Source organism: Anopheles cruzii, chromosome 3 (genome assembly GCF_943734635.1).
Source record: "Anopheles cruzii chromosome 3, idAnoCruzAS_RS32_06, whole genome shotgun sequence".
NCBI classification, from domain to species: domain Eukaryota; kingdom Metazoa; phylum Arthropoda; class Insecta; order Diptera; family Culicidae; genus Anopheles; species Anopheles cruzii.
In genome coordinates, this window is record NC_069145.1 from 45,619,428 (window position 1) to 45,645,910 (window position 26,483).

The 26,483-nt window shown below is 51.5% G+C and overlaps 1 protein-coding gene across 1 annotated transcript; it reads right to left on the reverse strand.

The window, feature by feature from the left end:
• Nucleotides 1–18,270: 18,270 nt before the first annotated feature.
• LOC128274541 (aldehyde dehydrogenase 1A1-like) lies at nucleotides 18,271–26,483 on the reverse strand. The gene is made up of 4 exons (XM_053012769.1): nucleotides 26,325–26,483; nucleotides 19,126–19,906; nucleotides 18,535–19,042; nucleotides 18,271–18,462 (listed from the first exon to the last, which is right to left on the reverse strand). The coding sequence occupies exons 1-4, from the start codon at nucleotides 26,358–26,360 to the stop codon at nucleotides 18,318–18,320; spliced, it is 1,470 nt and encodes a 489-aa protein (XP_052868729.1). The 5' UTR covers nucleotides 26,361–26,483; the 3' UTR covers nucleotides 18,271–18,317.

Consider the following 26,483-nt stretch of genomic DNA (forward strand, 5'->3'; position numbering starts at 1 on the left):
CAGCCGTCGCCGCTGACGTTTTGAGGTTACAGCCATTAGAAACGCCATCGAACTGGCTCGAAGTTGGCGTTCGCCCCTGGGATTGAGTCGATGATTGAGGCGTGCTGCAAATCTGGGAGACACGAAAGCATGTGTTTCGCTGCACAGCACCCCCGCCTTCCGCACGGAGTTCTGCTCCTCCCCGAAACCGGACTAGCTCTCGCGGGACCAAAGGGGACGTAAATGGAGCGATCCGTTCTAGCCACCAGCCGTCCGCCGCCGTGATTTATGCTTCACGATTTCCAAATCATCCAACCTTTGCCACCGGAACCCGGGGAAGGCTCGAGAGGCGCCTGGGCTGAAGAATGTGCCTTTCGCCGTGCCATGGCGAAGGGAACCTCGGTCGACCTCCACGGGTCTCCGCGGTGGATGTAGTGGCGAAAGAATTACACCGAAGATTATGTTTCTGGGCCCGACCAGAAACTCCAGGCCGGATGAGTTCATTTGTGGCCACTCTGCCCGCATTAACGGTACCGCGGGCGTTCGATCCACGACGAATTGACGCATCGGCCGCATTGACGAAGCGGCCGGTGCCCTCCAAATTGCTCACCGGGGCGGTAGTCTCAGAGACCTCAGATTAACGTCGGATTAATCGCTGGTCCGAGATGAGTCGACCGTACCCTGCACCGGTCGAGCATTATGCACCGGAACATGCTTTCGTTACGGTTTACGGACGACTTTGAACAGAACAGTTTGGTCCCGGGCCCCGGGAGAACCACGAGAAGCTGGAGAATCCAAATTGAATATCGGATTGGAAAGGGGCCTGGAAGCGGCCAGAATGTTTTGTCGGTTATAACAACCCCACTGTCATGGCCCGGATGGATAATTTTTAATAACCATCTTTAGTGTGTCGGACAGAACCGAGCTGGGGACTCCAAAACTGGGGCGCTGCAGACTGTCACGACACTGCGAAGACGGTACCTCCAGCATCGATAGCGCTCTCAAGTTGATGGACACCGCTAACTACGCGGCACACCTTGGTGTCGGTGTCAGAACGTGTCTCAGGGCCACGCTGACGCTGATAACGTTTGATTTTGGGCGCACGAAACCGTTGCTGGGAAGGTCTGTAATGGCTGGGCAACGGGTTGTCGAATAACTGGTGCGCCAGGTTGTTCGGTAAGGCTGTCCGGGCCGAGCAACGAACTGGATGGATGGATGGATGGATGGGCAGCTAAACGTATCCGTTACCGATCTCCCGGGGTCCATTACGTCGTTTCTAATTTGCGATTGTCTACGTCGGCTGAGCGTGTGGCTTTCGGATTATTCGGATCGTTGGCTGATCGAGCTTGATCAGGTTTTGTGGCGTCTTACGATGGCTCGGGGAAAAGTATTGCTATAGTTTTGGTAAGCTAACGTTAGTTTGCAGCCTGCGGAAAGCTTGCGGATTTTCTCAGTAGGTTCGGTTTTGGATCATCGTTAAACCTGCCAAATCTAAATTCGAATTAATCTTGTTGGGTATGCATTTTATAGTCCAGATCTGGGACTGATAAATGCTAACAAAATTTGTCAATTTAAGTTACCCAATATCGTTGTTACAAGCAAAACAATTGTTAATTAATAATAAACATTAATAAGTTATTATTCGATGGCTACGATATTAAACTAAGTAAGTATAAGATATTAAGTAAGTAAACAAATATATGGATTAATGAACAAGTAATTTTGACAATGAGAAGTTCACCTCACGAGAGGTTTGCGAAAATGGACTTTATCCAGACACCTGGTCAATAGAGTCCAAGAATTTTATGATAGTTCCAAATGATCACTAGCTAACGAACCAAAGGATACTTACTCTGGGCATGGATTCGATCACTATGAATTACATAAGAAGAAGCCTTCCGAAGAGAACCGCTCAGTGGTCTTGGACTACAACAGAGACAGTGTTAATCTCTGTTGCTTTCTGTAACGTTGTGTTTTTACGGACGAGGTTATTGAGCATGCGACAACCCCCGGTCTCGGTTATCGACTGCTCTATCCGCGGAGGCTATAGATGCAGCCTGTAACTGCATATAAAAGAGGTGGAAATCTTTTGGATTCACACATTCTTAATGTCATGTTATTTTTAACTTAACGTCAATTAGTTTTAAACGATTATTATTTATTGTTTACGAGACACGAATACTTTTAGTAGTAATTGCAGTGCAATCTTACCGAGGTGCTTCAACTTCATTATAAAAGTTGGCTCTTTGTTAGGTTGCGTTGTCAGATTAACCTAAACAAGACCGATAATCGATTTTTAAATGCTGTGGAGCTTGTTCTTTTCGATAGGCGCTACAGCAATCTCTTTACATTCCCTCGGGGAGAATCAAATTTGCTCGGCCTCGGCCTTTATAGTCCCAACAACTGCGTGATGATGGATATTCTGAATAAATGGTAATCTGATGATAGCGCTTCGCATGGCGCCTTCCAGCAGAGTCGACCGCTTCACCGCTCCAGGTGGATTTGAAGGAGGAATTGAAGTTAGTTTCTCAACCGACGTCTCAGCCTCAGACTCGTCTTTCGGAAGTTTGGTGAATGGTGCCCGAACCCGTACCGCTCCCGGGCACCTCGCTTTTCCTTTCTTTTTCGTTCACTGCGCTGTGGAGCATGCGAAAAAAAAACCACATCGACATCAACATTAACCCTTATTTCTCCTTGCCGCACCGCTCCAGCCGCGGTTCGCTCCAGTATGCTTACCGGAATCAGATATCAGACACTCCGGGGCTCCGTGGCATGAGCATTTTTCATTCGGCGAAGAAGGAAGCAAAGGTCCATCCCTCGGTGGCCGCCGCCAGAAGACGGATGGCTGCCCGAACCGTTTACGGATGGGCATTAGAGTGATGGCTGTGGCCAGAGATCGGCGCGCGCGCGCGCGACGGAGTTCCCCGCACCCGGCACTCCACCGTCACCCCCCCCGTCGGGTGCGCAGCGGTCCGTGCGAAAGCGAAATTGATCGAGTTATCTGATGAGTCATCTTTCACTTCGGCCGGAGCCTATTGCCGTGGACCCGTGTTCGGCCGCCCGGTTGTTGGTTAGTATTTCATCTTGGGACCGTTTGTTTTCTTCCTCGTCCTCTTCTTCTCCGGCTTCTCTGTTCCGTTGCCTGCAATTTTACAGTTGCTTGGGGAGGGAGCGAAGCCGCTGCTGGCGGCTTCACGATCCGCGGAGAAGCACCTTGCTTGCGCTTCCTGGGTTAAGGGTACCTCTCGGCGGCCCGATGCGATGCGAGTGGTATTTAAATTTTAATATTTCTCTTTGCCATTCCCCAAACGCGCGGTTCGCTTTCCGTGCGGACGCCGGCGCCGGAGTGGCCAGGGGCGGACCAGCGGCCGATTGAATTCGGATGGCCATCGCTGGCACGGGGGGGAGGCCCGTAGAACGTTAATAAACAACTTGTTTTCCGTCGATCGAGTGGGTGGCTGATGATTTATGCTGCAGTTTCACTTTCCTGCCCAGCCGGTGCCACTTCTCCGCCGCCACCTCCGACAGGAAGCCCGCAGCACAATTCGGAAGGTCAATAAACAAGGGGTGCTTGTTGTGGCCGCTGTTTAAGGATACTAAAGACTGGACGCGACCTGCTTTTTTTGGTGTTTTTGACAAAATACACGAGCCACTGAAACAACGTGAAATGATTTATGGATTTACCGAATGGGTTCATAAATCCGAACGATGACACTGGGGTGGCGCCTGTAGCTGTAAAAGCCTTCCGGGGTTTGTTCAATTGTTTACTAGACTGCACTATTTACCACCACGTGAAAGTAGTTTTCAAAGTGGCTTAGCTGCGTTTACAAAGCTTGTAAATGCCAAATTAAAAGGAGTTTCAGTGTCGATATGTAACCTGCTCGGACCAGACAGAGATTCATCACCACATTCGAGAGCAGAACAGATCATTAAAAGATCCGAGAAGGACTTCCAAAGCCCTTAGGGTTTTTCTGTTTGTTTGAACTATTTACCAAGTTTAATCCTTGCGATCTTTCAAAGCTAGTAAACCACACTGTTTACAAACGCTTTGTTTGCGAACAGAGGATAATGTAAGTTCTTATTTGTGATGTTTTTTTCAATTTTAACTATAGTCTGTCTCAAGATAAACAGGACTTTTTCAAAATAAGAACAACAAATGGTTTTTTCTGCAAAAATCGTTTTATTCTATCCAAAAGAGTCTCCTTTCGCTTCGATACACTGATTTGCACGACTTAACAACTTTTCGAACGACGATTTTAGGTCGTTGGCCGGCATGGCTCGGAGTATGTCGGTACAAGCCTTCTGAATGGTCAAAATGTCAGGATAATGTTTCCCTTTCATCGGCAAGTTTTCCGAATAGATAAAAGTCACAGGGTGTAAACACGTTTTAAATTTCGGTATAAACTTTTTTATATTTTAAGCCTGCCACACGAAGCGTAAACGATTTGACATTACACATTGCTTTTACGCTAGGTTTCACGCTTCGTGTGGCCCTAGCTTAAGAGTTGGATCGTTTTTTTGTGTAAAGACTACGAACAGTTGTCGTTCAGAGTTCCGAGTCAAATATGATCAGTTAGTTGACAGGATCCGAGACCACAGCATGCAGCTGCAGCTGCAGGACTTTTTGACCCACGTGCCCGTTTGTGCACATTTCGAGCAGCGACGAATGTTGCACACCGAGGGTCGGGTGCATTGATTGCACATTCAAATCTCGATGCGATCGATGCTGGGCCATTGCATGTGAGGCGGCCATAGTCCGGCGGCGGCAGGTCTATGCGCCGGCGGCCGGCGGCGGCCGAGGTAATAAAATCTTTTGTCGTTAGACCTGGCCCGGCCCGGCCCGGCGTCCGATAGAGCCATTAGAAATTTGCATTTCCCACGCCATGCGTACCGTGCCGCCGCCGTGTGCCCTCGAGAGACGCGATGGCTGAGTGCACGCGATGCATAAAACTGCAATTTCACTCTCCTGTCACTTGCTCCACACCTGGGCCAGCCTTTCCACGACACTCGCCGGTCGATCTTTCTCACTCTCACTCTCTCTGTCTTTCCTTTTGAATGCAGTCTGCAGCGCCTAGGGAGGTCCGGCGCGCCGGGGCAGGATTCGCCAAGTAAATGGCCCCGACGAAAGTCGCTGTCGCTAACGAGAAGGAAGAGCTCAGGCTTGCAGGGCTCGAGCTCGCCCTTTCAAATGTCCCGGAGGTAGAGGGCTCCCCGGATGTGAGCGTGACAGTCCGGCGCGCTGTCAGCTGCATCCGTCAGGCGTTCGTTAGGCACGACCGGGGCTCCGGACACCGGGGCGACCCCATCAATATTGGAGGGCGAAAGCAGCCCGGAGTCCCTTCCGGTCCCTGGCGGCCACGTGGATGATACGGAAGGAATGTGCGGTGCGGTGGGCGCTAAAAATGTTCTTTCCAAAGGTCTCACCGCAACTCCGCAGCGCCCGACGAAGCGACACGCACGTAGGTGAAAGTGCTCACAAGTGCTTCGAATGCTCGAGCCTTTTTTTTTCGAGCACTGCGCCCGACCCGACGGATGACTCTTCGAGCGGGTCGGGTGCCCTTTCCGGTTGGCCAAAATCCTGGCCAGCTCCGATCCACCGATCGCCACACGGTTTCGTAATGGTGTTGGATATACGCACCACTCGACTGCAACCCGTGGCCAGCTCCGGGTGGTGCCCGTGGTTCTCCCGGAGAGTGCCGCCAGACCGCCGCCACCCCGAACCCGGAGCGGGGCGAAACGAAGAGAAACGAAGGAAAGCTGAACCCACGAGGGCGTCAATTGATTACGCTGCCGACAGCCGCTTAATGATGGTAGTCATTCTAAGCCTTTCACTTATGATCTTTGGCCGCCGCGAGGCAGCCGCGCCGAGACCGAGGCCGCCGGACCGGGGGCAGGATGAAAATTGTTTCACCTACAACTTTCTTACAACTTACTTAAGGGCTCCCGAGCCGCCGAGTGGCGTCGCTGACGTGGCTGAAGTGGACCGCAGCGCCGGGTGGTGGACCGGGAGACAGTTTCGTGATTGTTTCGTGAATATTAATTATGGGCCTTAAAGAGTCCCGTGGGCCGCTGGCGTGTGGCGTTGCGGCCGCCGCCACCGCCGCCGGCCGGTCAGGAAATGGGATTAAAATTTATGATTGTCATTTTTATTCGGCTCGTTTCCTGTGCGCGGCCCGCGCAACGGAGCACGCCACGGACAAAGCACGTGTTTCAAACATGTTACAGGTTTGTAAATGATACATTCGTCTTCTCCGGAAGTCTGCCGGAGGGAGACAAAGTGAAATGGTGCCCGCTGACTGCTAGCCGCAGATCTGATTCGGTTTAAAAGAGTTTGATGATCTTTAAAGATTTCGGAAGAATGTTTGCTAGGCACTGAATTGCGGCTCTTGTGAAGCCGAGAAGTTTCCGAGTCTGATTGTCTTGTGAAGAATTGTGGACGGATTATTAAATTGCAAAGCTTCAAAGCTGTTGTTGTTGGTTAAAAAGGATAGCAGATTGGAGTTTGTATATCGGTGCAGACATTGTCGCTATTTAGGATCATTTGGACCTCAACCAAATCTGGACCGTGGACCGAACGTGAACCAACTCTATAGTATGTTTCCAAAATGTCCTTCTTCTTTTTTTTTTTTTTGGCGCTACAACCGCTGAGCAGTCTTGACCTGGCACCAGAGACAATACAATGCTAATCTCTGATGCTCTTCTGTAACATTTTAATTTTTACGGACGGGATTGTTAGCCCCGCGCCAACCCCCCTGTCACGCCGGTATCGGGAATCGAAACCATGGCCGGTTGAGTGACAACCGATCCCGGGATTCGAAACCCAGGCCAGCTGCGTGACAGCGAAGAGCACTACCGACTGCTCTATCAGCGGGGGTCAAAAATGTCCACCCAATGTTTACAGCGATACTCAAGTTCAGGGTTGATTATTTCAATCAACATTTGTTCAGGTTTCGACATGGTCAGATCTCAAGTGGCATTCCCAATTGTGTTTTCGGCAACTCTCAACGTCAAAGATCTAGAGTACTTATCAAGTTTCCTGGAGAAACAGTTTCCAAAGACAAAAAGATGCGAAAAGTGTCAAATCAATATATTAGGTTTAGCAATTAATTCGTGCAGTTTTTATTCGACATTTGTGACCTAACTACACAACAAAACGTATGACTACCGGAATGAAAGTGTTGTCCGTCGTTAACTACTACTTCCTGCCATCTTTTAGGTAGTTTCTCGATTTTCTTTCTCATTTTGACCGGTTTTGCGATGTGGGGTCGAGGGTTGTCATTTTGAAAAATCAGTTTATCATGTCTTTTATCCCATTCTCATCGATTTATGGCGAAAGCTTTACTTCAAACGCATTAATTGTTGTCGATGGGATTGTCCTTCAATAATTTCATTAGGTTCTGGAAACTCATAGTACACCACACTTTTCATATCCCACCATATGCACAACATAACCGCTGCAAAGTGAATATTTCGCTTTCGTTGCGATGGACCTGGTTCACCAGGCTGTAGCAAGGCTTTTTTGCATTTAGGATTCATGTAGTAACTCCCCTTTTCATCACCAGTAACGATTCGGTATAAGAACCCCTTTCTGTTCAGCCACGCAAGCAGTCTCTTTCTTTCAGTTCATGTGGAACCCATAAGACATTTTTCTAATCATTCCCACGGCACTCTGGCGATGGGAAACTGTGGTGTGGTCGATTCCTTACATTTCTGGAAGTTCTATATGCATCTGACAAGGATCTTGGTCGAGCAATGCTGCCAAATCTTCATTCATCAGTAATAACAGTAGCTATCAAACACATATTTCATTAAAAGAAATTTTATTTATTTAGTGAGTAACGCCATCTTTTGTAAAACCGCACGAATTAATTGTTACACCCAATAGATTGAACCAATTCACACCAAACGAGCCTGAAGTTATGCAACACGAATGACAGCTAGCGGCTAGCGGTGATCTCCTGTTACTGTTGACGGACTATTGTTGACCAAAATAGTTTGTGGAAATCCATTTGAATTCATCGCCAATGAATCGTTTCATTGTTGACGCAGTCACGCGCACACAATCTGTAGTTTCACCACTTCATTTGACCATTTTCCACAGCGTAAATATTGTGTCGGGGGACGACCTGTGGTGGCCCAGCTGCCCACGGTGCGATCGATGCCTCTGCTCCTTGCTGGAAGTCCAACATCCTCATCTTGATGGACTTGAGAGTTTCTCCGGACACAGTCGCTGACCGTGGCCCAAAAGTGTTCCGACCAACCGACCGACCGACCGACCGTGTCGCCGTGTGTCCGCGAGTATCTAACGTGGCTTATCTGAGATCTTAATCGTCGAAAGCGGTCCACGCGCACGCGCCTCCGCGACCGCCGCCGGATCCCGCGAAACAGGTAGCCCCGGTCGCGACCAACCCGCAGCCGGCCCCGGCAGCCGCAAAGGTCACCGGGTGGATGTTCGCCCTTCCATCGCTCACCGGTGGCAGTCGTCGGAACGAGCTGCACCTGACCCCCGGAAATCCCACCGGCTGCCCCGGTGCCCGGCGATGAATGAAATTGGTTTTTGCTTTCTTGAGGTCTTTCCACTTCCACCGTCGCGACGACGACGCCTTGATCGCCTCGTGATGGTGGCCCCGCCGTGACGGTATGCTGTCTCCAGCCTCCCGGGTCTTTGTTCCAGGCTCGGCGCGCCATACTCCAAATTACCGCAGGCCGACCACTTTCGCCAACATGTACCTGCACCGGGAACATCGGCATCGGCCGCTGCATGTTGCACCATCACGCTCCCCTTCACGGGTGTGTGTTCGGGTTTCTAACACATGTTGACCGGCCAAGTGGCAAGGATTTTCGCGTCCAACCTACCGCTTTTTCTCCCGATCCCGGACGGACAATTTGGTTCGCTCCTACGATGTCGCTGTCGCGATGTCGGGGTCGCACTTGAACTGGACGTCGTGCTTCTCCCTCTCTCCCTCCCTCTCCCTGTCTGTGCCTCTCCAAAGACGCTTTGTTTCCGGTGGCCGCTAAAAGTTGCGCTCGGCTTTAAACTTTCATATTCACGATCACGTGGCGGACACGTCGATCGTGACCATCGGGCAGACGGCGAACTTGAGCTTCACTGCGCTCCGCGGGGGGGACGCACCGTTGTGCGTGCCGCGGGTGCACGGCGGGGTCAGACGCGTCAGGCCGCGGCAAGGTTCGAAAGTTCGTTCCTCTTTATTCGCCGACCACGTGCGCGGTCAAATGGTGGCTCTAATCCGAGCGATCGTCCAGCGCTGCCGAAAGGGTCCTGCTCCTCGACCGATGTGTGACACCTTTTTTTTCGCATTCCCTGTGTGTCCGGGTTTTCGATCCGGCCCGGCAGGAGCCCCGTACATACTGCCGCCCCTATTTGGCACGCATTTTGCGACACGGCGCGAGAAACATAAATCGTTGAACCCGTTGGATGGAAGAAAGGTTTCTACCACGCGTGACATTAGGACTACGAGGACTGCTCGCGATGCAGGCCCGCCTTTTTCGGGACGTCTGTAGTTGCGGCACTCGCTACATCGCCCACCTGCGAAGGTAGCCTGGGCCCGCTCTATAACGATTTGTTTCAGTTTGGTTTCAGGATCGAATAGAACTTCTTGGGCACGCGAATGGCGAACTGGCGAAAGAGTGAGAAAGAGCCACTCAAGACCGAAAGGTCGACAGCAAACAACGGAACCAAACGAGGCACCAACGTAAAGACGTTACAAAACGGCGTCTAACCTTGCGAAGGCTCGATCAGACCTAGGGGTCTCTCGGGGCCGCAAGGATCGCGCCGCCACGAATGGAGTGCCAAGAAAACATGGCGGGACCAACCAAGTGTGGCAGCATAATGTGCCAGCCAACTATGCAATCATGCTCGCGAGCCCCAGGCCCGGTGCGGGATTGAAGCCGCGCACCTGCGCCGTTCCCAAAAATATCGAATGCACTTTTCCACGTTGCAGTTTTCGGGACCGGCGCCGTGGGCAGCCGTTGGGAGTGCGAAACGCAATTATCGATTGGAGATGAATTATTTGCGATTATTACGAGGCCGCGTGTTGCGTGGAGCGTCGTTGGTCAGGAGGGTGCCAGGAATGGCATTAGATGTAATCGCTCCTTTGCAGCCGAAGGGTTAAACGAAGTGCCCTCCGCGCACGGGGCTGTTGAATAACGAACGGGGAAGAAGTTGCAGAAAGGCATCAACTGTTTTCCGTATATTCCATTTTTTTTTAAATTATAATGAAGAGGATTTCCCAGGAATTCGGGCGGCACTGGGGTGCCCAACGCGTCATTACGCGTCTTAAAGGTAGGCCTTTTATTTTTATAATTGAAATGATTAACGAGCCCGATTGCCTGGCATGTGCGTCTACTTAAGCTGTTGGCCACTTTACAGAACATTGTGAAGCTGGTTAATGGTTGTTTCTCGAGTTTATTCAATACAGTAGCGGAACGTTGATTGCTGACAATGACGTAACCAAGTTCATCTGTAATTTTATTTAACAATTATAACGAACAAGAAACCGATACGAATATCAGACATCTTGTTTCTCTATTTTCTTTCTTCGAAATAAGTTTTGTACAAGGTCATCCATTTTGTAGTTTACAAATCACAGGCCTGGCATTTTACAGTTTTCGAATGTATTTGTCGACCCAAGTGTCAAACTTTCGTCTTCCATTTTAGAAAACGAATCGTTTAACAATAAAACAACGTGTCAAAATTTTTAAAGTTATTAAATCAAAAGGGGGATGATGGGGTCATTTCCTTTGCAAGTTGTATACAGAAGCTATCAGAGTTTGCGCAAACAACCAAGTGAACAGTGAGGTGAATTCTCCCATGGACTCAAGAGGTCAACTCTCCTAGGACACGATCCTGAATCCTCACGAGCCACACGTGCTAATGTACGACTGTCTCGTATAACTCGTTTTTCTGCGTCACTTGTTAAGTTTAATCAAAGTCGGATGTTTACTAGCACCACCGCACCATTATTAGATAAATTCTAGGCAATAACATGTATGGAGCTGCTTGATTCGTTTAATATCAATCGTGGATGTTAGCCAATGCCAGCGCTAATCATCAACAGACTGTAACTTGAATATGTCCGTTAATCATTGTCGCAGTGACTTCTGGCGTTATAGACACCGTTTTAGTCATTTATTTGTTCTTAAACCCTTTATCTGGTTTTTGGTTTTCTCTCATATGTTTTGATTTGTATTTATGATTAGTTCTAAAATATGTTTGTAAGTTGTCAGTCAGACTACGTAGCTTGAAGGTAGGCCATTTCAATAAACATCGTTCAAAACTGGTTGACAACAAGTTAAGTGCCATTTGGACGATACAATTCAGGGACCCTTAGCCATGCTCGAGTATGTTCCACGTGAATCTAGAAACATATGGTATGCTAATGGGCCTAAAATTGTGTGTATTTTGTTACTCGCAAGACCAATACCGGAAGATGCTACTGTTTTTGTGATTGTGCCACACTTGTATTTTGTTTTAATCTATTCCTACACTCTCGCACAGAGAAGTTCTTGATTCAGACGATTTAGAAAGCAATGCAACATAATACAAACTATCGGATAAACTTCAACAAACACAAATTAAAAGTAACAGGCAACTGTTGCAAACGGTTTTGCGATATAAATGGTACAATAATTCACCTACATTGCCAGACACTAGGAGCAAACCAAATGTGCTTTGTTGTGAGCAATACGATACTAAGAAGGTGCACCGCCACAGACCGGCGTTCCACATCTCGATAACACTGACTGTTAATTAGCATTAAAAGATCACCAGGAAGCGGTTGGTCCGGAGCCACCAGTCGCCAGTTATTGAGGCGTAATTACCTACCGATTCGCAGTATTTGCCCACACTTCCGATCCGATCAACTCCGATCGGTTACAGATTGCGCCGAACGGCTTAACCGAGTTGCATCTGCAACCGGGTCCCACCGCAAACGCAGCTCCCGGTCGAAGCCGATGTTGCGAAGGAGCGAATAAGATAAATTTTACCCAATCGGTCCTATCGGAACCCTACCCTTCGAAGATCTTCCGGCTGGCCAGCTGGCCAGTGGGCCGGATCTGTGGTACCATCTGAACAATGATCACGAGCCACAAGGGGGCAAAGCGGATCGAAGATCTCTGTGGTGGGCTGGGCTTCTAGGCCCCGTTGCGGGTAATTGTTCGTGACCACCGAAGAACGATGTCAAACGCATCCTGGCGGCCTGCCGTTCGGAGGCGAACCGTGGCAAACCGTCGCCACGCAACATGATCCACCTGATCGGGAGAAGCAGCGCCTCGGAACGGCCGTGTTCGTGGCGTACAAGGTGTACCGGTGGTAATTTGCTCGGTGCGCATACGTGTCTGCGGTTTCCGTGGTTTCTGCGCGGTCGTCCTTCCCACGTGAGCATCGTACGGCTGCCGCCGCGTGACCGTGTAGCGCCTCCCAGACTGTTGGGCCGTGGGGAAGCTTGTCCGGGGTCGGCTATTAGCGCTAAATGGCTGCAATAAATAGAAACAATAGACAGAGACCCCGGCAGGCAGGCAGGCAGGCAGTGGGGCCTCCGGGAGGTTCTAACATCGGTCCCCCGGCGAGATCTTGTTCAGGCTACACGCAGCGCGGCCGGTAGAACACAGGCCTCCGCGCGGATCAGACGACGGACGACGCTCACGACGGTCTCGTGAGATAACGGCTTACGCAGAACCGAATGCGCGATGGCGAGGATTTTTCTAACAAATTGCTGACACTGCCCAATGCCTGAATACCTCAGCCCCGTTCCCAGAGGCCAGATGCAGTGTGTAATTTGCTGTCCCCGACTGTGCCAGAACGAAGCCACGCGGCGAGGATGGCGAACGAAGATCTGGTGGGCTTTTGGGAACGAAACATTATTAGCGCAGATGTATCGTTTTGTTTTAGTTTATTCTTCCCATAAACGGGTTTGCTCGGGATGTAACAGGAACTGCACGATTCTTTTGCGCTGCGCAGTTCTGCCGTCCTGCCGGATCGGATTGTCCGGGGAAGAAGCGCGACGGCCGGGTGTTATGTTTTTCTGCCGGCCGCATTAGTGTTTCCACTGAATGATGCACTGATGCGATCCGATAAGCCGTGGGCCAGTTTTGCAGCAAAATTCGCGCAAATGGCTCCACTAATCTAATGCGATTCTAACGAATGAAAGGGTCTTGTAACCGATTTTCGGAAAGCCCAACATTAATAATGCTCCGGTGCCCTCCGGGTTCGGGAGGTTTGAAGTGTACATTGTTTCGATCGCTTAACGCAGCTGGGAAACGGCACATTAATGGGCTGGTCGTTTGTTATCTTGTGAGTAATTGGGCCGAACATTTGTTGCAGGACATTGCAATTTAATTTATGGCCGGACGGTCGGAAATTAATGAAAGTTTGTAGTACTGTTTGTCGATTAAACGGAAAGCAAACACAGGTATTTAATTTGACATACGAACGTACGTTTCAGAACGTTTCGCAAATTTTTGGAGTATTTCCGACAAACACGGTGAATTTACGGACTGTACTGTATATTATTTATACTTACCATTTGCTAAACAACTTCTTACACCTTTTGCCCACACGAATGCTGAATTTAATGGAGAAATTCCCGCTGATCTCACTAATTACATTATGAAGAGAGGTGGAGAGAGCTTCATCACTAGACATGCTGCAAAATTTTTCAGCTAAACTACAAGTATTGTTTGAAAAATATTAAAGTTCTTAATTTAACCTTCAACTAAACCTAGTTCACACTACTGTGGCTAAAATATAACCGGAACCAGTTGTTTTCGATTATCGTAGTTTGGTGTATTGTGAATTCTTTCGCAACTGACCGAACTGTCGACAAAAAGCTGTATTTGAGTGTTAGGCGTCGTTTGCGTAATGCCGGATCAATGTAAAAAAAGACTGGATTTGTGGAGAGACAATTCTTGGTTCAACTTCCTCGTGATGTTTTTCTATTACATTTTTGAGATCATTTCGTGATCATCACCGCCACATTCCCCTTATTCGTCTTAGACCTGGTACCATGTGACTTCTGGATAATCAATTAAGTCGAGAGGCTACTCCGTGGACACCTTTTACTGGCAATAGTTGAGATAGGAAGATTATGTTGAAGACTATCCTTTAAAGAACTTTTATTGCATCGAGGCGGGATTATTTTAATGGCGATGCCACAGATTTAGAAGAATAATGAAAGATTTTTCAAAAACCAGATTCTCTATAGTTTTTGCCCACAATAGTATTAAGTTCTGACGATCACCCAGATGGTTGTTCGGTGCCGTTTCGGCGTCTTAGCTACAGGCACCGTGGCGCTAGAACACGGAGCCTTCGGTGACGGCGGTGGATGCTGTGTTGGTGGAAAGCCCACACCAAATGCCAACTTTCTTGGTCATCAATCTTAGCGCTGCCGGAGCGGCTGCCCTATAGTTTCGTTTGCCACGCGCGGAGGGTCCCCGGCCATCCATCGATATAGCAGGGACCCAGGAGCGGCAAACTTTCCCACGAACATTTGATACCGTCTGGGTGTAATTTTGTTTGTTTGTTTTTTCTTCCACGCCACACTACGCGCGAAGCGCAGAACCACGCTTTCCAGCCATCCACGATCGTTATGATTTATCATCATCGTCGTCGTCTGGCGATGTTATGATGATCGTGTCGGTGGCGTCGGATGCGCAGCACTAACAGCAACAACAGCACTTTTCGCACACGGCACAACCCCGTCGTCGTCGTCGTCGTCGTGGCTTCTGTCACAATGGTCGTGTAATGTAATTGCAGCATTTTTTTTCGCGTCGGCCGGCACCGTGGCGGCGCGGCCACACAGCATCGCATAATCGAGGCTCTAGGTGCGAGCATAGGAGCACTTTCGGGAGACATCTGCGATCGGCCATCGGTGTGGCGGGGCGACCCACGGAATTACCACATCGCTTTTGCGGCCCCGCTGTTCGACTTTCTTCGCACAAAGTACGCCGGACACTTGACCGTGCCCGAGGTGCCGGAGGTGCGTGGCGGTGCCCTCCGCGGGTGCTGGTGAAGTCATCATCGATTCGACGCCATTTTTTTTTCGTTATGTTTCTCCACAATGACTGCTATTTCGAGGTTTTTTTTTGCTGGAATATGTCTTCATCAGCCGCAACCCTCGGTGTACGGGTCGGTTCTTCAAGTCGATAGCCTCGTCCGCTGAGTGTCTACGCGCGTTGGCCGATGCTCCGAATCGGCGGGCAATAACCGGGTCCGCTCTGGTACCCAGTCTTGGTTTGTTGATTCGCTATGGGCGGCCGGCCGGACCGGATTGGGCACTGGGCTGTCCGAGAGTCGCCGGGTCAACCCCGGGACGACATCGGCCCGTCAACTCCCGGGGCGAATGGATGCATGATTTATGGGGCGATCTCCGGGCTCCCGGGAGCTACGGAACGAAATGATAGACGTGTCGCTCTATTCGTGACGGCCGGCGGGTTTGTCGTTTTCTCACCCCCCCCCCTCGTGCCACCGCCGAGAGGACGCTGCAGAAGTGGCGCGTCCACAGTCACCCGTGGCGCAATGGGGCCATTAGCTTAAAACTTTTCGAAAGGTTTGGCTTATTTATCGTGTTGCTTCTCGTTTCTCGCGTCTTGATTTGCGATCGATAGACTCCCCGAGGCCCGGGGCGCGCGAGTGACAGAAGAAGCAAAAAAAAAAACGCTCCAAACGGAAGTTATGATGCCGGACAATTATGCAATGGGACCAGAGCGCAGGCGCACATCGCGGTGGAGGCTGCGAATTGGAGGTGACTCGAAATTATGCGGCCCTGCCGGTCTGCTCGCGCTCCGCTGACTCCGCTGGCCATTTGGCGCGAGCGGTTTGGAATTTCATGTCAGCGGCGGTTCAGCTCGTAAACGATTTGACTCCAGTTTCGCCCTAACTTTCTTTCACTCGCCACGAGAGACAGAGAGAGTGAGAAATGCAGATCGCTTACGATCGCGCAAGATGGGCGACGGTGACGCAACCCGGACCCGGAGACGATTAAATCACCCCCGGGGAGGCCTACACACACACACGCGGGGCTATTGGTTCCTTAACCTTTTGTTACGATGCGCGCCGGAGCAAACGTCGGAACGGGTAATTTCAATGTCACCGATCGCCACCGGACATGATCGTGTTGAGATCATAATCTGAGGGCCCGCGGCGATCGCCAAGTGCCTCACATTGACGGTTATTGGCTGTGGTGTCGATTATCGGAGATCGGGAACGGTTCATTAACACCTTCTGCGTGCGTCATAAATCCGTCCAATCATTTCACTCACCGAAGCGAAGGGCCCGCAGACATCACGGAGATCGCGATGAAGGGTTCTGGAACGCTCTCCCCTGGGGCCACCGAGGTGATGAACTCCAGCTGAACTCCTATCGCCACCTTTCGGAGACCTCGGCGTCACTCCGCTGACTAACTCTCCCCAGTGCGGTTGCGTAACCGGTACTGGCCACGCGAGTACCGGGCCTCGGTGGCCCGGTTTCACAAACAGGATTGCAATAAAATGTCGGCCCTGGATGGAATTCCATCGGCATGGCGGCGGCCAGGGTGTCTTCATTATCGCGAGCCGTTCGAGCCGGCCGATTGTGGGTATCCGGGCTGATAGCTCTGATGGCGGCAACTTCCGGAACCAGCCCCGCGGCGGATCTAATCTGTGTTATTAGATTTGTGCGTTATTAAATTAAGATGCAAATGTTTCTCCATTTCCGCTCCAACTCCGGCGCGAACTGAAACGATCGAGGCGAACGTCACCGCGGATTGGAGTGTTTCCGCGTCCAGATCGTATCGACGTCATGATCGGTGCTGCCGCCACCGCTGCAATTAAGACGATCCAGACACCTGCACCGACCGGGGTCTGTGTGCACTTGCGCCCATTTGTTCACCGCCTACCGCGCGGTTACCCTCTCGGACCTCGCGGGTGTTTACTTTGACGATGAAGTGCCATAAATCGGACCAGGGACCTGTCTCGGCGATCCTTGCGCGAATGGCAAACAACAATGTGCGTGCGCACGCCGGCCAGATCCATTTCGCGAGTCTGCGTTCTCGTTTCGAGTGGCCAGGGCCACTTTTGTGGTGGGCAAATTAATGCCAAGCCCCAAGAGAGTCTGGCCCAAACAACGCGGAAACGTCCGACGCGTCTGACGTGTGAAAATGATGAAGGCGCGACCGCGACGGGTTCGCCAAAGTAAGCTCCGTCGCTTGCTGGGCTGTCGGAAAAGGTCACGCCGCTCCCCGGTGCTCGGAGGTGTTGTTTGTCGAGCACTTCTTCCCGATCGGGGCAGCAACGCGTTCTGGCCGCATCGAAACATGGGGCGCCCGCTGTTCAAGGGCTCTGCATTGCAAAAAAAAAACGCCAAGGCGCCCAAGTTGTTATTGATACCTGTCCAACACGGTTGGACACGGTACGGACACCACCGTAACTGATGCGTTCCGGGCGGAGTCGAAAGCCTGGCACCCCCCGTTGGCGTTAGCACAATGGTGGTGCAATATTCCTTAATCCGAAACAATCCGAGACGACAACGCGCCGTTCGCGGGATCAGATTCTCGCCCCGGTACCGAATGTATCACTTCCGCCAGCCACCCGGGGCCCTATAGCCTCCTCCCACCGCACTGCCTGTGACCTCTCACTGTGAGTGCGCCGGGTCTCTTAACGGGTTTTCCGCGACGCGACCATCAATACTTCAATCGCATCGAATCGCTCGCAGACGGTGCAACGGTTAATGAGGAATACCCAAGGGGATACCCGTGGCCCGGGGATACCGCTGTGCCGTATCCTGACTTATCGGGCGCGATTTAGCTTCCTTCCTTTGCCCTGACCTGAACCGAGTAACGGTTGTTTCTGCGTGATCGTGTTTTTCCGACATTTTTCGACCGATCACCTCAATTAATCGTCTGTTTATTTTAATCCCTCCCACCACGGCGGAAGAGTGGCTTGCTGTGAAGACGATCGGCCTGTTGAAAGAATAATCGATTTTCGGGACGCAATTTCGACGGCATCTTGGGCACGGGACCGGATCGCGGTATGCAAAACCGAACCGATTTCGAAACTCGAGCCGCAATCCACGATCCTCCTGGGCCGTTGGACGCCGCGAAAGGACTTTCTTATTAATTACTTTCTCCTGCACGGGGCCCCCGTGACAGCGAAGGGCTGTCACGACACATCCCGACACATCCAATCGATAGCGGATCGACGGTGGACCGACCGGCACGACCCCGGCACACGTTCCGTTCGGTGGTTTCCGTGACTTTTGAAAGTAAGTTTTCGATTTTCTTTCGGGAACTTCCCGCACCCAGTACCGATCGAGCTTTATTTTGAATCGCATTCCGTTCCGGGCTTCACACCTTCGTCGGTAGCTTGATCGTGACGGACTTCGTTTCGAGGTACAGCTCGATGCCGCTGTAGCCGAGTTCGCGGCCACTGCCGGACTGCTTGTAGCCACCGAAGGGCGTCGTCGGCACCACGTAGTCGTAGCAGTTGACCCTGAAAGCGTGCGTAGGGAAACGTTAGTGACCGTCGCTGGGGGAGCTTCCCCGTAGTCGCCACCTGACTCACCAGACGGATCCGGCCTCGACGGCGTTCGTGAAGGTGATGGCGGTGTTGAGGTTCTGCGTGACGACACCGGCCGCCAGCCCGTACTCGGTGGCGTTGGCCCGCTCGATGGCCTCGTCGAGGGTCTTGAACTTCAGGATGCTCTGGACCGGGCCGAAGATCTCCTCGCGCGCGATCCGCATCTCGTCGGTCACACCCGCGAACACGGTCGGCTCGACAAAGTACCCGACCGTTCCGACCCGCTTGCCGCCGGTCTGCAGCCGGGCGCCCTCCTTCTCGCCCGATTCGATGTACTCGAGCACCTTCCGGAGCTGCTCCTCGTCCACCTGCGGGCCCTGCTGGACGCCGTCCTGGAACGCGTCGCCCACCTTGCGCCGGCGCGCCATCTCCGCGGCCTTCGCCACGAACGCGTCGTAGATGCCCTCCTGCACGAACGTGCGGCTTCCGGCGCAGCAGTTCTGGCCGTGGTTGGCAAAGATCGCGTTGTGGGCGATCTCAACCGCTTCGTCCACTTCGCAACAACAACAAAAGGCCCCGGTCAGTCAGTCCCCGGTCAAGTGGTGGCGGGTCAAGTGCTACCCGAGCGGTACTTACGGTTAGCGTCGTCGAAGATGACCAGCGGGCTCTTGCCTCCGAGCTCGAGCGAAACCTTCTTGAGGTTCGATGTCGAGGCACCCTGCAGGATGAGGCGCCCGGTTTCGACCGACCCGGTGAACGCGACCTTCCGGACGTCCGGGTGAGCGACGATGGCCGCCCCGACCGTCGGCCCGAACCCATTCACCACGTTGATCACACCGTCCGGGAAGCCGGCTTCCTTCGAGAGCGCGGCCATGTACAGGGCGCTGAGCGGTGTCTGCTCGGCCGGCTTCAGGACCAGCGTGCAGCCGGCGGCCAGGGCCGGAGCCCACTTCCAGGTCAGCATCAGAACCGGGTAGTTCCAGGGGATGATCTGACCCACGACACCGACCGGTTCCTTCCGGACGTACGTCAGCACCGGCCCATCCGACGGAACCGTGCTGCCGTGAATTTTATCGGCCCACCCGGCGTAGTACCGGAACGTGTCGATGGCACACCCGATGTCGAAGACCGAGTCCCCGAACGTCTTCCCGTTGTCGAGCGACTCCAGGTTGGCGAGCGTGTCCGTGTCGCGCTGCATCAGATCGGCGAGCCGGTTCAGTAGCCGGCCCCGTCCGGACGCGTCCATCTGCCGCCAGGGGGCGCTCCGTGCGAAGGCGGCCTTCGCGGCCCGCACCGCCACCTCGACATCGTCCTTGTCACCCTCGGCGACCCGCACGATCGGTTGCCCGGTGGCCGGGTTGAGTGTCGCGAACGTTTTGCCACCCTTCGCCTCCACGAACTGATTGTTGATGAAGAGCTGCGGGGACGGGAATAACAAACAAAGCGGGGGGGTTGTGAGTGGGGACCGCCTGGGCCGAATTTCGTGAGGTCGCGCCCGTGTGTGTGTGTGCTCATTATGAACTACATGATTTATGCTGACCGAACGGTCACCGAGCCTCGCTACCGAGCTTCGCGCTGGACGACTGGCTGGCTGGAGCGGGGCTGGGGCAAAGGGTGTGCTGGTGGTGTCCGAGTGCCACTTCGGCCCCGGCGTCGTCGCCAGGGCCGACCGACGATTATAATAAAAATTATGAAATTAAGTTATTAATTCGCGAGATTTATGAGGCGGAAAACCGCAGAGTGGCGAGGAGTGGCAACGTTGCCCCCCCGACTGAAAACTGGGCGGGCGACAGTTTTTGGCTTACGTCCCGCCATGCGCCGTCTGAACCCAGTTCCGGCGGCAGGGTCGGCCGCCACGCTTCGTTAGGTAAGGATGGGGCCTTTTGCATGCCACATTTGCTACGCTTCGGACTATCATGGTGCCCCTTCTGGAGCGTTGACTGGGGAGTCGCGGGAACCTTAAGGTACGGGTCGGCCCCCCCCGGACAACATTGTCTGGGCTCGGGAATTTCGCGCGCGATCGTTTCTCGCTTATTTTGGGACACCCCAAGACGCCCGGTGGCTGCGGTGGTCCCTGTTTTGGGTGACATTTTGCAACGGCCCTTCGTGTTCTGCACCGAGGCGGCCAGCAGGAGTTGAAGGCTGCGGCGGCGACGGCGACGGCGACGATGCATGTTATAGTTAATTGCTTTGGCACAGTATGCCATTTTTCTCCCTCCCGGGTCCGGCTGGGTCGTTCCCCAAAAAAGGGAAAACTTGCGGATCTCCGGAGGGCTCGCGCGCGTGGTGATGTAACGCGGTCGACGTGCTGCGGTTTCCCGGAGGCCGGGCTGATGGATGAGGATGTGGGATGCAAATTGGGTCAGGGCGTCAGGGCGGTGGTCGTTCCAGTGAACCGGAAACCGCGACTGCAACCGAACCGAATCGACGATAGATCGCGGCGATGGGACGGAGCGGCCTCGCTATTTTCGGCTCCGCTTCCAGAACATTATCACCAATTGAAAATGACTGATTGAAGTACTGCATTTTCCGTTCGATTGAACCACCAAAGCGTCGGCGAGGGGACGGTGATTTACGACCTCGGTTAGTTAATTACCAGACGTGCCAGTGCTGCCGGGCTTTTGATCCCATCCGTAGCGCGGTTTAGAAAATCATATATTACAGCCAAATTAAAATCAATTTCATCAATGAAGAGTTAATTTCATTTCAACGCTCGTTACTGAACGCGAGCTGAACTAGTTCACAATCTCTCTAATGAAAATAATTCGATTGATGTTTAATCGGATTGCCGGAAATCGGATGTTCCAATCCCTGGGTTTTTCTACAGAAACACGGAGCAACGTGCAAAACCATTAGTTAATTGGATATTGGATGTCCAATTACAGAAGCATTACATGAATGTTCGATACCCAAAGGGAGCTCTCAATAGCGCAGGGTCATTTTAAAATAAAATATGTAAAAAAAAAAAAAATAATTTAAATTGCGTTAATTCCTGTTATTAAATAACACCACGTCCAGAAGTAGAGATTGTCAAAGTCTCTTTTAATAATAAAAGTTCTGTATAAAATGACGCGCTTATTACCGACACCGAGCGACCCTGTAAACTTGGCGCACTCTGTGTTATTTTGGTTTGTTACCGGAATCTGTTGTCTCCTTATGACGTACAATGTCCGAACAGTGATCTTCGCTGAGAATAAAATACGTTGATGGCCAATTAGGTGAAAGGGATAAGTATTTCTCGCGATCGTAACATGGAGTGGAATAGACACAACATGCGGGACAGCGTAAAGGAATACAATGGGCTCAGAAAAGTAAAGAATCGAGCTCACAGAAATAAGAAGCGAAGCGAGGAAGAACAAAGAATACGTGAACTCGAGAAAAACGGAGTACGATATGGACCCACAAGAAAATTTTACAAAGCTGTAGCTGCCGTCACAAGGTGGATACAAATCTGCTACTGCCACCAAGCATAGAGAAGATCCGAAGGGACATTTGTCGACAAAGCACCAGGCACCGACAGGATTGTAGCCGAGCTCATAAAAAATGGAGGAGAAAGAGTCGAACACAAGATTCATAGCTGAGGTATGGGATAGCGAATCGATGCCTTGTTTAACGGTGCTAAATAATTATTAGGAAGATTTCGAAGAAGAAAGTCCACCACTGATCTGATTTTCTCCATGCCGTACAATCTTGAAAAGACCTCTTCATTTATTTCAAGGACGCATATGATAGCAGAGTAAAATTGTATCAGACCATGACTAGTTTCGAAATATTAGCAAAAATAGCAAGACTTGTTAGAATGACCATGAACGACGTCACAGAACAGGTGAAGGTACCATCTTCTTCAAGTCTAGCCAGATCCTGTCGTTTGCTGATGAAATATACATTATAGGACGAAGGTTGGACTAAACAACAGGGATTTGATGGACCGAGATCTTCTTGGACGAAGTGTTGGTTGCAGACCAAGACCGCTCGGCAGTTGTAGCCGGATGAGTAAGTAATTTCAAATGAATTTGAAAATTTCCAATAAAAGTTATTGGCAAAACTACTATTTCGTTCAAAAACACTTTTCGTACGAAAAGGTTGCTAAATTTCTGTCGTAAATCATCACACATGGTACGTAGTATACCGACGTTTAATCGGGGAATGTTAAAAAAAAAGATGCAAACCAGCGCAGCATCAGAAGAAATGGCCTTCGCCGGCCAGCATCTCCATTTACGGCCCTGGCGAAACCGGAACATCGGCGTCAGGAGGTCACCAGGCCACGGCACGGTTGCTGCTAACGTGTCGGCAGCAGAAATTAGTGTTTCGGACATAATTTCTTAATTTTCCACGCTTGTCGGCCGCGTCGGCCTCCTTGAAGCACTCCCAACTGGCCCATCCGTGGCGCGTCTGCGTCATCGCGCCATTAAACCGGGGGCCCACGGTCTGCCTTAATTGTCCGGCCACGGCGCGGTCACGAGATAATAATAATTAATTTTTTGACTTGTGGCTCTTCGCGCAGCCGCCACCACCCTTGGACACTGGCAGGATAACTGGCGTTTGTGCGCAGTCCAGAGGGGACGTCTTCGCTTCGGAGCACACGCGCTGTCGTGGCGAATCGCGGATTCCAACCGTTTTGGGCCACACGCGCGGAATTCGGTCGCCATCGAAACGCAACGGAACGCATTCCAGCGCCGCCAGGAGTGCGTGCGGAACGCCCGGCAAACGGAAGGACGAAGAAAAGACAAATCACATCACCGCGGCCGGCCGGAGATCGTCAGCCTGGGCCGTTTAGTTGGACGGATGATTAAGAAAAAAAAACCCGAAGACCCACCAACACAACCAGAAGGGGGCGAAACGGACGAACCGAGGGCGAGATCCGGGTAAAGAAAGCAGCGAAGATAAACGACTTAAGTAATGCGATACGATATAAGGCGATAGCGATGCGTGCCAATGTTAAACTTACGACCGTGTGCGCGGCGCTGATTTGCGATGCGTGACTACGGACGCGACGCGCCCAACACGCGAACCCGGCATTCCCGGGGGGGTGCGTCTGAGGGGCCCGGTTCTTGCCTTCCCCGACCGACCGACCGATCGATCGATCGTCGCCCTGTCTCGAAAGGGGAGGACATTAAATTTTAAATGGTTTATGCGTTCCGGTTCCGTCGTCGGCTAGGAACATGGGCTTAAATTTTGCGGGTTTCGTGAGTCGCGGCGCGCAGTATTCGGTGTTGAAAATTTAAATGGTGCTCAACCGTCGATGGTGGGACTGGCTCGAAATGACCATCGACAGCTAGTACGGGTACGTTTTTCGCTGGCACTAGAAGAAAAGCTTCGCCCACATCTCGCCAGGCATCGTGGCGCAGATCAGCAACAGCATTGATTTATAGGTCACGCCAAAATAGTACCTCATCCTTGCACAGAACCACCAAGCTGAGCGAATACTAGATCTTGTTTAGCTTATTACAGGGTTTTCCTTTGGCCCGATCCATCTAAAAAAATTTGGAACCTTTTCGCTAGAAGTTTGACCCCCTTTCTGCTGCGGAAGGATTGATCCTTTCCGTCTCGAAACGCTACGAAGAGTTGTCGAAACATTTCAAAGTTGTCGCTCGAAACGCTTTTACACCACCTCATATCTTTTGACAAGATAATCGAAGTTTTAACTTCATTTGTTTCAAGTACATAGAGACTTAGAAAGAGGATTCTAAACTAAATAAAGAGAATCTTTTAAACATCAATAAACTTGGGTAGCGATTTGACACGAATATATTAATTAACTTAAAGTGATCAGAGAAGTGAAGAGATTGAGAGTGTCTAGGAATATAGTCGTATTCTGATAATTATGTACAAAAACAGACTAATGTCTAAGCTCATGTTTAAGGTGGCGTGAAAAATTGAACATTGGTCCAGATTGTTCGACATATTGCACAGCTCAACGGTGGCTTCGGGGGCACCCCAAAAAGGCCCCCGATATTTCCGTATGCCCTTTTCTGCGGTGCAACATTAGTGCGGTACACGGAACGGTTGCAGCATCAGAAGACGGATCCCGCAGCCCGAGACAAAAGATGGCATAAGAACATAACCACCGTTGCATAAGCCGTCGGCGCTGTGCGGGGTTTCTCTGTTCGAACCCGCCCGGCCCGACCCGCCAGCCGAGAGTAATTATTCGGAACGCGAAAAAGGGCGCACAGACAGTAGTGGGCTGAGCGCCGGGAACAAAGCAAAGTTCGTGGCTGTGAAGCCTCTGTCTCTGTGTCGAATATGCGGCGCTGGAAACAAATGGATCATCGCGGCCGGGCTGCTGTGAAGTTCACCCGAGGGGCAGATAAATCGATGGCACCTCCAAAGTTCACGGCATCGCGCCGAACGTGCCGGGAACGGGAATGAAGACATTTACAAGTTTTGACAAATTTCGCTTTTCGACTTCCCATTGACACGCGAACAAAGCGCGGGAAGATTGCGCTTCAGATTGCATAATGCGGCAGCCCAGGGCACGAGGGGCACAGCGTAAAAACAACGCGTTGATTATGTTGCCAAGCTGCTCACCTTAGGGCGCGGCTTCCATACTGATACTTAGTACGCATTATCTTAATTTGAGTTGAATAACACTGCAGATGATAGTGCTTATCGCCCGTCAATGGACGATAATAATTGAGTTCAGTAAAAAGCATCGACAAATCGGTCCGACGCTAGTTGCCAACGCGAGTCCCCAAATCAACGTCAACGTGCTCGTGAAAGTTTGCCAAGTTTGTTGCGGACGAACCCGCCTGGTGACAGATCGAGCTATCTAATCGGTGCGATCGTCGACGACAAATCCGACAGGGTATGGGTTTTAGGCCGCGGACCGCGGCAACAAAAAAAAACGGGGGTACCGAAAACCACGGCATAAGGCGCAAGCCACGGCAGCACGGCTGTCAAATGTTCGCGGTGCGAAAAAAGGGAAAGCTGTCCATTTACGTCACACGTCTCGGGGCCCGGAGCCGAGGAAGCCCCCGTTTCATTCAAAAGTGAACCACCGAAAAGCGCGATTGGCCACCAATCACCCAGGGGGTGGGAGAGAAATCGCGAGCAGCCGGAGCCGAGGGTTCCGAAAACCGCATGGACCGACGGGTTGGGAGGTTTTGCATGCTCCCATCGACGCGCTGTAACTGATCCGGCAGGGCCGGACAGGATGTGTGGAATGGCCTAGGTTGGGTGATCCGTTGATCGTCAATCAGATCGCGGAGGGCAGCCAGAGATTAGCGGTCGGTCCGGACTCGCAGCAATTAGACGCAACCCATCCGCGAGGCCGTTCCAGAGTTTTATGTTCGAACGGCGCCAGCCGCTTGATTGGCAGGTAGGTCGTGCAGTAAAACTCCGGGAACGGGAACGGGCGTCATGGACCGGACGGGCAGTGGGATAATCCGGGATCTCGTTTAGATCTGGGTCATTGGGGTGAGCCCTAAACTTCAATTAGGTTTGGCCGGAAAAATGACATTAAATATTGATAGATTTATGCTCATCACAGCATAAAACCGTTTTGGACCGTTTCGGGATCGATCGGTTTCGGGGCCTCACTGGGGCCATAAAATGTTCCTTGGGCCGTGTTGAAGCTCGAATAAAACTGCAGAAACGGTTATTTCTTTATCCAGATAAAAGAAATACCGGAACAACTATTCCAAGAACCTTTTGCACCTTCAATTAGTCGGTGTTGAGGGTGCCCTTCGACGGAATGAACCACCCGCATTGAGGCAGCCTTAAGAGGGCCACACCCCTTGTGCTTTTCACTGGAGCTCGCTGGTTCACAAAACACGGTTCACGGCACTAAAAATAAGCACTCTGTTTAGCCCATAGCCCGTTGCTGCCATACTCACCTTGGTGTACTTGATTTCTTGGTTAGGATTCGCCATCTTGCCGCGGAAAGACTCTGAACTCTGAAACCGGTGCTGCTCGCTAGAACTTTGTCGCCCGACTAAACCGCGGACCGGTGATGCGTAGAGTGCAACGCACCCGTTCCGCCGACTTGTTGATGT

What these genes read in the sequence shown, in the direction of transcription:
- LOC128274541 (XM_053012769.1), bottom strand. Translation starts at nt 26,360, where the DNA reads ATGGCGAATCCTAACCAAGAAATCAAGTACACCAAG. An exon ending in AAGAAATCAAGTACACCAAG is followed by an intron (nt 19,907 to 26,324) that starts GTGAGTATGGCA and finishes CCGTCCCCGCAG; the next exon opens with CTCTTCATCAACAATCAGTT. An exon ending in CATCTTCGACGACGCTAACC is followed by an intron (nt 19,043 to 19,125) that starts GTAAGTACCGCT and finishes GTTGTTGCGAAG; the next exon opens with TGGACGAAGCGGTTGAGATC.